General features: G+C 62.2%; 2 protein-coding genes across 2 annotated transcripts in view; one reads left to right on the forward strand and one right to left on the reverse strand.

Moving 5' to 3' along the window:
* Positions 1-5,682, forward strand: part of GNAZ (G protein subunit alpha z) — a 31,021-nt gene extending 25,339 nt beyond the window's left edge. Inside the window, exons 3-4 of the mRNA XM_065904466.1 lie at positions 4,093-4,474; positions 4,644-5,682. Coding sequence (XP_065760538.1) covers positions 4,093-4,437 — 345 coding nt within the window. The 3' untranslated portion in view covers positions 4,438-4,474; positions 4,644-5,682. The remainder of the gene's footprint in view (positions 1-4,092; positions 4,475-4,643) is intronic.
* RSPH14 (radial spoke head 14 homolog) overlaps positions 1-14,638 on the reverse strand; it is a 47,340-nt gene extending 32,702 nt beyond the window's left edge. Inside the window, exons 1-3 of the mRNA XM_065904467.1 lie at positions 14,440-14,638; positions 13,077-13,179; positions 10,468-10,586 (exon numbers count right to left, since the gene is read on the reverse strand). Coding sequence (XP_065760539.1) covers positions 10,468-10,586; positions 13,077-13,179; positions 14,440-14,638 — 421 coding nt within the window. The remainder of the gene's footprint in view (positions 1-10,467; positions 10,587-13,076; positions 13,180-14,439) is intronic.

The raw sequence follows: 14,638 nt of genomic DNA on the forward strand, positions 1-14,638 counted from the left end.
GCTGGGAGCAGGGTTTAGGGTGGGGGCTGGTGGGGACCGCGGGTGGTTCCGGCCATCAGAGGCTCTCCCTGGGGCCGAGGGGTCCTCAGCCCACGTGGTGTACACGGGGGACTCGGGAAGGAGTGAGGCCCAGAGCCAGTGGGGCGGCCATCCAGGCCGACATGGCCACAGGGCATCCTGCGGTCACCACCCTGCCCCGCCCCCAGGAGGCCCACCCACCAGCAGCAGGTCCCCAGAAGAACCACCCCCTTCCCTGCCCCATGCCCCACCCCTGGGGGCCGTGAGGCCTGCCGAACCCCCAGGGGCCTCCTCCGCTGCAGCACGTAGCCGGCAGTGGATGGTGCCGCCTGGCCCAGCCTGAGGGTCTGGGTCTGCGACGCTGTGGGCAGGGGCTGCCTCCCCAGTTGCTGTGGAAACGGCAGGACTGCGTTCAGCCACGCTGGTGGCACAGACTTGGCGGTGGGAAGGGCCCGAGGGGCCGCGGGCGTTCCCAGGCCCCCTGTGGGCAGCCCCCCCGGGACCGTGCCTGCCCCCGTGTCTGCACAGGCAGCGGTGACTGCACGCTGCCTGGGGTGAGCCAGGCTCACGGGCCTGTCCTCCCGGGGACTCGTCCATGTCCACCCCCAGGATCCGCCTGGGAGCAGAGGTCTGAGTTGTCGCCCCAGGCCTCCAGCCTCTGCCTCTAGCCACCTCTTCCCTGTCCCCAGGGGGCCCTCCTGCCTGCGCCCCTCAGCCCGAGGGCTATAGCCACAAGCCGGCCCTGCACCCCACCCCTGACTCATGACAAGCTGGAGCCCAAAGGGACAGGCACGGGGGAGGATGAGGACCTTTAGTGGATGCTGGGGGCGGGCGGGGGATGGGTAGGGCGGACCCTGGGGCTTCATACCCCGGGCAGCCTGCGATCCGGGCCGGTCCCTTTCCCGTGGAGCCCAGGGCCAGGGGCGCCCCAAGTGCAGCCTCCCAGCAGGGCTCCCTGGCATCCCCAGGCTGTACTAGACTTCTCCGCAGCTTTGCACGAACGCGACACCGCCCTCTCTCAGCCACAGGCCGCAGCCCCACCTCGGGCGGCAAGCGTATCTGCGCAACTGCTGGGACCTCGGGACAGATGGGGTGCGAGGCTGGGGTCCACTCGCCCTGTCCTCAGCGGAGGAGACCCGCCCAGCTGGGCTCAGGGTGGACCAGGGAGGTCCCGGGGGCTCCTCCCGCCCGGGGCACAGGGCTGGGCGTCAGCTGCTTTCCCGGCCGTGGAGGAGGGGGCGGTCAGTGCCACACTGAGGCTGGCTCCCCCGACGGGCCTGCGGCTCCCTCACAGCCCGCGGGCCGCCCCCCACAGCCAGGCACAGGCTCCACGGGTCTTGTTTATGTGGCACCGCCTCGGCGTCCAGCCCCGATGGACCCTCCCCGCTCGGTCCAGTGAGCCAGGTGCCGCCAGGCGTCCCTGCCGCCCGGCCCCCACTCTCGGCGCCCGCAGAGCCTGGCACTGTGGTGAACGGAGCTCATTCATGCCCGCAGCCCAGCCTCCCTGCCTGAGAGCCGGGATTCACAGCTCCCAAGAACAAATACCCCAGGCTGGTCCTGCAGCAGGCAGACCGGGCCCTCCTGGACCAAGGCCTCGTGCTGGGCCGCGCTCTGGGCCCCACGGAGCCGAGTGAGCGTCCAGGCCTCACCCTGCTGCAGCGTCCCCTCAGGCTGCCCGCCGCCCCGTCCTGGCCTCACAGGGCCCCCCGCCCCAGGACACCTGGCCTTGGGTCTCTGAGTCAGCGCGTGTTGGCTGCTACGGGCCCTGGTGCCCGGCGTGGGGCCTCTCAGCTTCCCACGGGGGGCCCGTTCCACCCCCAGCCCCTGGAGGAGGACGGCTGACAGAGCCCCCTTTCCCCGGGGGGGCAGCAGGCCCGACACACAGCTGGAGGCTGGCAGAGTGGGGTGCCGGCTGCCCGGGGAGGCAGGGGGGGTGTGAGGCTCAAGCGGCACAGGGTGCTGAGATGCTGACAGGCTGGGGTTTCCGGGGGCCCCTGGAGGGGCTGTCGGGGTGGGAGTAGGCGCTGGGGACCCCCACGCCCTGGTCCTCCTCCAGGTCGCCCCCTGCCTACCCACCAGAGGCCAGAGACGACGTGAGCTGATAAGGGAGGTACCCTCCCTGTGGGGGTGGGCGGACCCCGTTCCCTCCTGCCCAGGGGCCAGTCAGACTGCACTCGTGCCAACGGGGTTCCGCCCCCCACCACTGCAGGGCAGACCGGTAGAGCCCCGTGTGACCCCTCGGCAGGCGAGCACCGTTTCGACAGGGGCCGCCGGGCTGGACGCAGGAGCTGCCTGGCTCCCCGCCCAGTGATCCAGCAGGGCCCAGATGCCCGGATATCCTAACACCTGCCGTCCCCCGCCCCGCGCTGGCCCACCCACCCCGGAAGCCCGCCACACGCAGGACCGCGCCCCCGGCCACTCGGTCTCTGGTCTCTGGGCTCCGGCACCCGCCTGAAACCGGAAACCTGCTCCACAGTTAGTGAATACGTGCTCACAGCTGCGTCTCACTCATCTTCCATGTGAAATCTGGGGTCGGGAGCACCCTGATTAAGACATCACTCCCGTGAAATGACAGCTCCGCCGCTGGTCCTTTCCACGCAGCTTCCAGGAACCATTAGCACTCATTACCACCCAGTGGCAGGCGGTGCTTCTGGACCACCAGTTACGGCCTGTGGGACCTCATCCTGCTCTCAGACACGGCTGGGGGCCAGCATCCTGCTTCTGTCTGCAGAAGGATTACCCCCGCCAACACATATGCACACATGATCACCCCCCAATACACACATACAGACACACACACACACACGATCACCCCCCAACACACATGATCACTCCATCAACACAGACACACAGGATCACCCCCCAACACACAGGATCACCCCATCAACAAAGACACACAGGCTCACCCCCCAACACACAGGATCACCCCATCAACACAGACACACAGGATCACCCCCCAACACCCATAATCACCCCCCAAATACACACACACGATCACTCCCCAACACACACCCCCGCCAAGACCTGAGACCAGGCTCTCTCTAACGAAGGCACAGGAAGGGTTTGGGAGACCAGCCCTCCTAGGTGGAGCGCAGGGCCTGGAGGCCGTGTCTCAGCGGTGGGGTGGGGGGGAATCTTCTCAGCCCCAAAGCCGTCAAACCCTGTACTTCTGAGAGGGCCAGGCCTCTGGGAGATGCGGGCTTCGCGGGCGCCCCCGGGCTCCCCATCCTGGGGCCAGCAGCACTGCGCGTCTGCCCCGGAGGGTCTGCGAGCCTCATGCTCCTGGCCGGGGGGCTTGGAGCACATTTCTGGGCCCTCCAGGCCTCGGTTTCTTCGTCTGCAGAATGGGGACAATAAGGTCGAGGGTGGAGCGGGTGCCCACTGTCAGCAGCAGCTGCAGCTTCCCTGTTTATTGCCGCGTGCTCAGAGCAGTCCTTCATCTGACATCTCAGCTCTAGACTGGCCCTGCCCGTGGGACACTCATCTCGTTCATCTTAAAACACAGGGCAGCTCACCACCCACAGGCGTCCCTTAGAAGCAAGGTGATCAGTCCAGTCGTGGGGGGCGGGAGGGGGAGCAGCTGAGGGCCCTGGGCTCCTCGGGAGCCTGCAGGCTGCACAGCATATCCTTGGTCCTCTTGGGGAGGTGGAAGGGGCCGCCGGGGCCACTGCAGTCATGGGGCCTCCTGGGGGCCGTCCTCACCTCCTGGGGGGCCAGCGGGGGGTCCCGTGTGGCCCCAGGTGAGCACTCGGCCAGCAGGGGAGCCTTGCTTTGGGAACACAGGCCTCCCCGCAAGTCACGGGCTCCCGTGAGGCCTGATGCCTGGCGGGATGGAGGCTCCCGGCCGGCCCACCCCCAGCAGGTGGGGCTGACCACATGCTGGCTACAGAGAGGTGGGGCAAGGATGGTCCTCCGTGAGAGCTGGGGGCTGGCCTGCAGCGGGGGGAGGGGGGCCCCTGGGCGGCAGCCCTGAAGGCACGTGTGGTCAGTGACCCCTGGGGGGGGCTGTGCGGGGCATGGGGCCTGCTGGGGCCCGGCTGTGCTGACCGCCCCCCTGCCCCGCTCCACCCCCAGAGCCGGATGGCCGAGAGCCTGCGCCTCTTCGACTCCATCTGCAACAACAACTGGTTCGTGAGCACGTCGCTCATCCTCTTCCTCAACAAGAAGGACCTGCTGGCACAGAAGATCCGCCGCATCCCACTCACCGTGTGCTTCCCCGAGTACAGCGGCCAGAACACCTATGAGGAGGCCGCCGTCTACATCCAGCGGCAGTTTGAGGACCTGAACCGCAACAAGGAGACCAAGGAGATCTACTCACACTTCACCTGCGCTACTGACACCAGTAACATCCAGTTCGTGTTCGACGCCGTGACCGACGTCATCATCCAGAACAACCTCAAGTACATCGGCCTCTGCTGAGGGGGCCGGCAGGGCTGCGGTGAGACGGGGGGACCCAGCCCGGGGGGCAGAAGATGGGGGTGGGGGCCGGAGCGTGTCCCCAGTCCACCCCGTCGGCCCCCTCGTCTCTGCAAACACGACTGTATACAGATAGGTTGCTAGGTAGGTAGACACTTCCACGCGTGCACACACACACACACACACATTCTCTCTCTCTCTGCAGACAGGCAGGCTCCCCGCCTGGCCGAGGCCCCGTGAAGGCTTGAGGAGCTGTCGCCAAGTCCTTCCCCCAACCCCCAGACCCTCCCGCCACGTCACTCTGCCTTCCCGACACGGCCCCGCTCCGCCTGGGGGACCACGGGGCTGGGTGGCCGGCTCCCCGGGAGGAGACCTGGAGCCGGGGCCGTGCCGCCCCCCCCCCCCGGGCACACACGGGCGCCAGGCCGGCCACAGCACTGACCAGCCGCCCGGCCACTCGCTGCCCTTTTTAATGCGCCTGGGGATACACACAGCAGAGCCGCACCGAGACCCGCGCGCTCGGCTCGTCTGGACCCGGCCCCGCCGGGCTCCAGCTGTTCTCCCACGAGTCGGACGTTTTATAAAACCAGACCCTGGTTTTTCTCCTCTGATGTCCTTTTTTTTTTTTGGGCCAAATCTCGTGGTGTTTCGCAGAGATACAGAAAATTTCCAATGCAGTGGAGTCTTCTTTTTTAAACGCAGATTTTCAAAACCTGTTTTTTCTCCCCACCCCCGGGTGGCCCTTCTCGTGTCTTGGCTTGCTGAGTGTCAGAGTTGTCACCGGATGCGTCTGTCCGTCTGCCGGCGGTAGCCTGGGGGCCGCGTTGTACATAGGCCCGTGCCGCGTCCCCGTCCCTGGTGCGGCCTCCGCTTCATTTTTCTTTCAGAAAATAAACCTGCCGTGTTCGCAGAAGGCCCTCCACCGCGGGAGCGGATGAACAGTAGCTTGGCGTCTCGGTGTTTAAAACAGCACACGACCTGTGGCTTCTCCGCACGTGAAGGGAGGGAGGCCAGAGGGGCAGCCGCGCCTCCTGTGAAGGCTCGGCCGCCTGAGGGGGGCCCTTCCTGCCCGCAGAGCCCTCGCCGGGCAGACCCCCTCTGGGCCGTCATCTGGGACCCTGAGTCAGAGGTCGGTGCCCAGAGTCACAGATGAGGACTCTCGAGGGACGTCGTCGAGAGGGGAGTGAGGAGCTGGGGGATGGCGTGAAAGTCCGAGATCGTCTCCTTTACGAAAATAAAACACCCTGAATGAGCCAGGCCTCGTCCCGAGTGCTCTGTATGCGGCGCGGGGCCGGGGGGGGTCGGGGGGATGGCGGCTGTGCCCAGGTCCCTTTTCTCTGCCCGCTTCCTGCACACCTTTAGAAAAACCGTCTGGAGGTGAACGTCAAGAACCATCAAGCCCACAGAGATAGAGGCTGCCCGCCAGCCCGCGTGTCCCGGGTGGTCGCGGTTGGGGACGACGGGGGCTCCAGCCCAAGCTGCTCAGTCACCTGGGCCCCCTCTGCCCTGAAGCTGCCGCGGCCGGGGTCAGTCATCCCTGCAGGGCGGCCGGCGATGGGGAGCAGGGTCCACAGCCCGCGCCGGCCGACTTGCCGGGGTGGGCCGTGGCATCGCCGAGGGCGGGAAACGCTCCTCAGGGAGGTTCGTCCTCACTGCGCGGGGTCCTCTGGGGTCAGTGGTGACCCATTTGACAGAGGACGGGAACGTGCCCAAGGTCGGGGCGGGGACGGCGGAGCCATCCTCTCCAGGAGGAGCAGAGAGGGGGCCGGGGGCCAGTGCCTCCCCAGGCCTGGGTCTTCGCTCAGCTCTGCACCCGAACGGCCGCGGCAGGAGCCCAGGGGTGGGGGCCACGGAGCCACCCAAGCTCCATCTCAAAGCCAGGACCCGGCCCGAAGCCCGGAGGGAGGGACGCAGACACAGCGCGTGTAGGGAGCTGCGGGCACTCAGCCCCGGCTCTGCCCACGTGGTTCCCTGCTCAGCCCCAGCAGCGGAAACCGCCGGGGGAGGGCTTTTGTGTGAGGAGAACCTGTGAGTTAAACCCTTTGAGGCTTATTCTGTGCTTCCGTGCCAGCTGGGACAAGAGCTGTAACCCACCTCACTGTGAGCATCTTTAACTAAAAGCACACAACTGGAGGCAAAGAGAGGCGTCTGCCTCCTGCCCTGATGCTTCGAGGAGGGGAGAGGATTCCCTGCGACAGTCCCCTGGCCCCGCTCCGCCTTGTGTCTGCTCAGTCCCTCCTCTGACCAGCTGAGCCCTCTGCTGAGGGGGCCCACGACCCGCCGTCCCTCAGGGGCCCAGCACCCACCCCCGCCACCTCCCGGGGCCTCGGAGGTCCCCTCTGCGGGCAGACGGGGCCGGGGCGCTTGCGCGGATGGAGCCGCCCCCTTCCGGGAAGGCACGTGCTGAGCTGCGGGCCGAGAGGCCCACACTTAGCGGTGTGGGGCCTGGGGCTGAAGGAGGGCCGCCCCGAGCGGGAGAGGGTCCCCTGGGCCCGGGGCGCCTGCCTGCAGCCCCGCGGCGCCCAGCGCTCGGGACCCGCCAGAGGAGAGGGCCCGAGGGGCGGGAGCGCTTCCGGGGCTGTGTCTGCACGGGGGGCGGCCGGCCGGTCACTCGGGCCGGCGAAGCGGAGCCGCCCCGCGCGGCGGCGGCCGGTCCTGCGGCGCCCCCTGCCGGCCACTGCGGGGAGGGGGTACCGGAAGCAGCAGCTCTCGCCGCTCAGATCCCCTCCACCCGCTGGCCCCAGCGAGGACACCCCCCGGGCCGGCGCAGGAGCCTCTGCGCTCAGCGCACCTCAGGTGTCCCTCCTCCCTCTCTCCATCAAGCCGCCCACCACCTGCCGCCAACCCCTCCCCAGGGGGTCCCGGGCCTCCCTCTGGGCGGGTCACAGCAGCGCCCAGGAAATCCTGAGATGAAGGGTGAAACTCTGGCCTCCCTGCTCCCCGGGTGGGCCTAGCGCTTGTGAATTTCAGAAAAATTTGCAGGAGGCCATAGAGCGCTCGCGTATTGAAGGTAGGAAGACAGTGTTGGCCTGGAAAGGGCCAAACAGGAAGGCTTCAGAACAAACAGAAATCCACCCCAGCTCCCTTCTCTAGCTGAGCGTGAAAAGCAAAACTCTTTCAGCTTTTAGAAGAAAATGTGACAGAGGGCCTCCATGAGCTCTTAGCACCAAAGTCTTAAATGGCACCCCCCAGCAAAAGCCACGAAGAAAAAGATTGATGGGAGCTCACTACCATTCAAATGAAAAACTGCCGTTTTATTAAATAAAAAGTAACTGTTTATTCAAATGAACAAAGGGTGAAAAGCTACCAGACCGCCTGGAACATGGTGTTTGCATTGCGTGTGACCATCTAAAGGTAGAACCTGGGATAAATGGAACATTCCCTGGAATCGATGAGACATGGAGCAAACAACTCGACAGAATGGACTCAGGCTCCCGAGAGGCTCTGGGTGGAGAGGAGACGCCCCTCTGCCAGCCTCGGGACCGGAGAGCCACAGACAGCGACAGCTAAGGCTATGCAGCCAGCACCCTGCAATACGCCCAGCCCTCCCGGCCGGCACAGGAACGCTGAGAAGCGATTATATCTGCAGCCCCACAGCACCATCCCCAGGGAAAACCAGCACACACAAGGTCAGCCGGGTGGGGTGAGTTTGCTGAATGTAACGGTACATCCAACACGGGATGGGCAGGCGGAGGTTATAATCAGGAAATAGAGCCCGTGACACACACAGATGCATCCCTAGTCATGGCATTCAGTGTTTAAAGTAGATCCACCTATATACAGCTTTTAAAACAGACGAGGAGTGGGTAGCCGTTTCCTTCCCCAACCCAGGGATCGAACCCAGGTCTCGCACATTGCAGGTGGATTCTTTACCAGCTGAGCCACAAGGGAAGGCCAAGAACACTGGAGTGGGTAGCCTTTCCCTTCTACAGTGGATCTTCCGAACCCAGGGATCAAAACCAGGTCTCCCGCGCTGCAGGCAGATTCTTTACCAGCTGAGCCACAAGGGGAGCCCAATATATATAATTACGCCCGTGGTAATATGCAGAGACATGTGTTGCAGGTATAGTAATCCACTCTTGGTGGTTCCAGGGAGGGCAGAAGGGAGGATGCTGGTGGGCGGGGGTGGGGGGTGGGTATTGCGGTTCACAGGGGACTATTTTTTTTTTCAGCAGAACTCTCAAGCAAATGTGAAGGGTGGTTGAATGCTAAGATTCAGCAAAGCTGGTGGTGGTTCCTGATGTTCGTTATCATCGCCTCTCTGTTCCCCCAAATGCTCACCGAGGTCACAGTAATTTTAAGAGTCCCGGGTGAGAACGGCAAGTCCCCTGTCTCCACACCCCAAGCAGGGGTGCTCCGGCACGGTGAACAAAGGTGACGCTCAGCCCCACAACTGGTCCCTCCTGGAGACGCCCCGATCTCCCAGAGGCCCTCGAGCATGGCCGCCCAGGAGAAGCTAGCCAAGGGGTGTTTCAGGAAGAGGTAGGCAGGGCCCACCCTGGGAGACGTGGGACAGGGTCGGGGGCAGGGTGGTCTTTGATTTGTGTGTTTATTCAGCTGTGTGGGGCGGTAGTTGTGGCGCGCAGAAGCTAGTTACACGCGTGGGCTTCACTGCTGCCCGGCCAGGCACGGAAACAAAAGTCGCCTGCATTGCACGGCGGGTTCTTAACCACTGGAACCCCAGGGCCATCCCAGAGCGGACTTTTTAAAAAGACCCCCCGGGGTTGTGCCGTCTGGCCTGGCGCACCCAGCCTGGCCCAGCTGTGGGAGGGCGTGGTCCCCCCGGCCACAGCCCCGGGGCTCTGCTCCGTTCTGCCGGCCCCTCTGTACTGACTGGTTCCCTTGGCCGTTCGTCTCTGGGCCTGGATTCAGGGAGCGCCCCACCAGGTCCTCACTGCAGGCATCTGAGGCGGGGACGGGTCCCATCAGCCTCCCTTCCCGTCGAGGAGACAGCCTGTCCCGGGGCGCGGGGCACCAGGGGAGAGCAGATGGACCCGGCCCGTCTGACTCCTGGTGCCTGACATCTTAAGGCCTGGGTCAGGCTTAGGGCCCTCCCCTCCCTTCAAGGCCTGGTCTCCTGCCTCTTGGAATGAGCCCCTCATTTACAAATGCTCACTGCGTCATGCGACAGGACGAGTGTCACTCTGACACGAATCCCCAGCCTCTAGTCGTGGCCAGCCAGCAGGTGGTGGTGACCCTGGACTCGCATCAGATTAGCAGAAGTGGTCAGCTGGAGGGATGGTCATCCAGGGGGTGGGGTCTTCCATCCTTAAAAACGCGCTCTGCTGCTTCCCAGAAGAGGGTGTTTACGGGGCTCTCGTCGCCAGGGAGATACAAGTGAAAACCAAAGTGAGACCCAACCAGGCACCCCCCAGCACAGCTGAAAGATCCGCGTGTGTGCGACGCAGAACGCCTGGGCTCTCCCACGACTGTGGGAGCGCGAATTGGCGAAGCTCTTTTCGGAAATCACTCCAAGGACCTTCTGAAGCTGGATGTACAGTCGTCCTGTACTCAGCAGTTCTCTGCAAGGTGTATCCCCAAAGAAACTCATACGCCTGTCCATCGAAAGACAGCTAAGATTGGTAGCGGCCGCTGTATTCTCGGCTGCCACACTCCAGAAACAATTCATACATTCTCAACGAAAATCCACGCGGGCAACAGAAGCGATGAATTAACGGTAGTCTCCTCATATAGTGTGCATACCACACTGCGGCGCAAATTGGCAGAAACCAGTCATACACAACCACACGACGGAGACAAAATATTGCAGACTGTGCGCCCACTTACTCCAGGCCAGGATACTGGCGTGGGCAGCCATTCCCTCCTCCAGGGATCTTCCCGACCCAGGGATCGAACCTGAGTCTCCCACATTGCAGGCAGACGCTTTACCGTCTGAGCCACCAGGGAAGTCCCATTTAACGGGCATGTTGTGTCTCAATAAAAGCATGACGTGCTCTAAACTGTGGTCGGCACAGCAGGTGCCCACTGGGGAGAAGGCCGCCCAGGCCGCCCGTGTGCCCATGCCGAGCCTACCTGCCGGCACCTGGGCCAGGTGCTTGAAAGCCGTGTAGAGGTTCTCCCGGCAGGCCGAGTGGGGGTCGCTCAGCAGGAAGGATAGGGCTTGGATGACATTGTGCTCCAGAAAGCCCTCTCTGGGGAAGAGAAGTCAGATTTAGACACGACCATGGCATGAAATTAACAGCTGCTTGCTCCTTGGAAGAAAAGTTATGACCAACTTAGACAGCTTATTAAAAAGCAGAGACATTACTTTGCCAACAAAGGTCCGCTAGTCAAGGCTATGGTTTTTCCAGTGGTCATGTATGGATGTGAGAGTTGGACTATAAAGAAAGCTGAGCGCCGAAGAATTGATGCTTTTGTACTGTGATGTTGGAGAAGACTCTTGAGAGTCCCTTGGACTGCAAGGAGATCCAACCAATCCATCCTAAAGGAGATCAGTCCTGAATGTTCATTGGAAGGACTGATGCTGAAGCTGAAACTCCAATACTTTGACCACCTGATGCAAATAGCTGACTCATTTGAAAAGACCCTGATGTTGGGAAAGATTCAAAGCAGGAGGAGAAGGGGACGACAGAGGATGAGATGGTTGGATGACATCACCGACTCGATGGACATGGGTTTGGGTGGACTCTGGGAGGTGGTGATGGACGGGGAGGCCTGGCGTGCCGCGATTCATGGGGTCGCAGAGAGTCGGACACGACTGAGCGACTGAACTGAACTGAACTGAAGGCTGTGCCAGGAGAGGATCCAATAAGAACCTAGAGGCAGGGGGTCTCCCCGCCCCCCGCCCCCCTGGAACCTGAGCCCCGGCGGCTGGGACAGACTGCATCTGTGCAGCCTCTGGCAGAGTCTGCGGGAGCCCTGGAATCGGCTATGCCTGAGTGGCGGTGGACGACTCCGGGCGACAGAAGCCAGAGGCCGACCTCACTGAGCACCGGACTGGGCTGACCGAGCCCCTCTCCCCCTGCCGGACACGCACCTGTGCTCCGTCCAGGGCAGGCCTCCAAACCCAGGTAAGCCTGTTGTGCTTGTCGTTATAATGACATACGTTCATTAACTATCAGGTAAGCCCATTCAAGGGCTTCCCCAGCAGCTCAGCGGCAAAGAACCCACCTGCAATGCAGGAGTCACAGGAGGTGCAGTTTCAGTCCCTCGGTGGGAAAGATGGGGAGATTCCCCTGGAGGAGGGCATGGCGCCCCACTGCAGGAGTCTTGCCTGGAGAATCCCCATGAACAGAGGAGCCTGTGGGCTACAGTTCATGGGGTCGCAAAGAGTCAGACACGACTGAAGCAACTCAGCATGCATATAAGTCAATTCGATGAGAGAAGAGTTGTTAGTTTCTGGGTGGTTTTTTTTTTTTTTTAATTTCCTTATGAAAACAAAGTTGAATGCTTTGGAAAGACTTAAAAATGAGCATCTGAAACAGTAGGGAGATAACTGTAAAGATTCTAGAAGGGTCTGGCCTGCAGATTACCTCATTAACGTCTGAGTTCTTGCTCAGCTTTAAAGAAGCGAAGCTACTGATTCATGATGTTCCAGGCATGGTTTAAGCAGAAAAGATGACGGGAAACAGCTGGTGGGCACAGGGGTTGGCGACTGCCTAATCGTTTAGGGGTTTGGGCTTAAGATGAACTGTCTGGAAATCCCCTGACGGGTCAGGGGTCGGGACGCCGAGCTTTCACTGCCGAGGGCACAGGTTGGATCCGTGGTGGTTGGGCTTCCCAGATGGCTCCGCAGTAAAGAACCCGCCTGCCAGGAGACGCAGGAGACGCAGGCTCGATCCCTGGGTCAGGAAGGCCCCTTGGAGTAGGCAATGGCAACCCAGCCCAGTGTTCTTGCCTGGGAAATCTCATGGGCAGAGGAGCCTGGTGGGCTCCCGTCCACGGGGTCGCCAAGAGTCGGGCACAGCGGCGCTCACAGACACTGCTGCAGGGAACGGAGACCCCACAAGCCGCGCGGTCGCAGGAGTGGAGAGGAGGTGTCTGAAGGGAGTGCAGTTCCCTTCCTGGCTTTCTTTTTTTGATGTGGACCATTTTAAAAATCTTGGTTGGATTTGTTACGATATGATTTGTGCTTTATGTCTCGGTGTTTTGGACACCAGGCATGTGGGGTCTTGGCCGCCCGACCAGGGTTCAAACCCGCGCGCACTGCATTGGAAGGTGAAGGCCGGAACGCTGGGCCACCACGAAGCCCCTCTTTCCTGGCTTTTCCCCCCTTCTGGCTTTTTAGCCATTCCATCTGATTAACCGCCTAACTGCTGGGCCCGATCGCGTCTGGTGAGGGCTTCCAGGCTTCGGTCGGGCCCAGGAGAGAACTCGGTGTGAGGCCTGGCCCGGGGCTGGCACGCAGAAAGCGCCCAGCTGTGCCCTGCTTGAGGTCAGCCTCGTTCTGGGAGGAGGAGGTCACGGGGGCCCTTCCCTGAGCCCCGAAGGAGGTGTCCAGGCCTCTTCTCTCAGCGCCTGGGCGCCCACCCCGAGTCTCCCCGACGGTAGGTCAGCTCCGTAAGCTGTAACTCTCCACAGCGACCGGAGGCCAGGGACCCCGCACTCATCTGCTCGCCTCGTGTGGATCCGAGAGGGCGGCAGGTTCAGCTTGGGCAGGGACCCGGGGCTCGAGGGCTCACCTGCCCACGTTGTGGGTGGCCATGATGTACAGCACCTCGGTGGTCTTGATGCGCACCAGGTCGTTGGTGTCCCTTAGCAAGGCTTTCAGGCTCTCCAGGCAGCCTGTGGGGCAGAGGGATCGATGAGTGTCCTCCAGGCTCAGAAACTAGCTGACCTGGAAGTTGACAGATGTGCCGATGTCGGGGTCAAGAGCACCAGGGCTCCGCTGTTTTCGGGCGTGGGGACACCGTGTGTGGCGGATGCTTCAGGGTCACTGTTGGGGCCTCTGGGTGCCAGAAAGGCTCATCCCAGGCTCATCCCTGTCTCCACACCCCCCCACTGATTTCTGTGCATGCCTCCTGCTGGTACCACCCCTCCCGGTCCTCCACGGGGTTCAAAAATACCCCTTTTATTTGGAGAGACCGGAAGTCAAATTCCAACCTTGTCACCAGCTGTTGTGTACCCTTACACGTGACACGCCAGATTGAGCATCTAGAAATCCTGCCTTTTTGTGGGGCCCCGCTGGCCTCACAGTCCTTCTTGCTGAGACTTTGTTTCTTCTCTGTTGGGTGGAGGAGTTTCCTTCCCTCGCCGGACCAGTGCCACGAGGACAGAGATAAACACAGGCATGCATGCGCTCATCGTGGTTCCGGCCTGGAGTTGGGCTCATTAATTAGCAATCTTTATTAGTGAAGCTCCATCCAGCCTCTGAGCCCAGGTCGGGACCACTGCTGACACCTCTGGGATTAAACTGGCCCTTCGGATAAGTAAGGCCAGTGGGAGAAGCAGCAGATCACTCACTGTGGACCTGATCTGGAGTAGGTGTGACCAGACCACTCATGGCAACTCAGCTCTTATGTGGTTAATTGTTGTTTCATCACTAAGTGGGGTCCAGCTCTTTGCAACCCCATGGACTGCAGCCCACCAGGCTCCTCTGTCCATGGGATTTCCCAGGCAAGAACACTGAGTGGGTTGCTATTTCCTTCTCCAGGGATCAAACCCACATCTCCTGCATTGGCAGGCGGATTCTTTACCACTGAGCCTCCAGAGAAGCCCACTATATATGGGTAATTAGGAACGTAGGAGAAAACAGACAGAGGTCCTCACCTCCGTGTGGTTTCAGTAGGGCTAGCGCCTAGCTTCTCTGACAGCCTTGTGAATGAGACAGATAAACAGGCCTCGTTGGAGAATGTGTGGCCACTGGGCTGAGTCCTGGCAAGAGGGGCTGACCACTGGTGGCGTCGGCTGAGGACCGACTGACCGCTCGGGGGCGGGGGCTGCTGTGAGGGGCCAGGTCAGCTCCCCTCCCCACCCCCCACCCCCAGCTGCTCTGCGTCTCCGTCCAGACCCCAGTCACGGTCCCTTGGGCTGCGACCTGCTCACCGATCCTAATGGCCGTGTAGACGTGCTCGGGGTCGTGCATGAGGTCACAGAGGGCCATGAGGGCTTTCTGCCTCGTCAGCAGGTCGTCGGCCTGCAGCTCCTCGTTCAGCTTGGGCAGCGCGCGGCAGCCGTAGGCGATGGCCGCCTGGGCGGGGTTGACGTTGGGGGGCAGGTACGTGGAGATCCTGGCGTCCGCCAT

This window comes from Muntiacus reevesi, chromosome 13 (assembly GCF_963930625.1).
Source record: "Muntiacus reevesi chromosome 13, mMunRee1.1, whole genome shotgun sequence".
Lineage (NCBI taxonomy): Eukaryota > Metazoa > Chordata > Mammalia > Artiodactyla > Cervidae > Muntiacus > Muntiacus reevesi.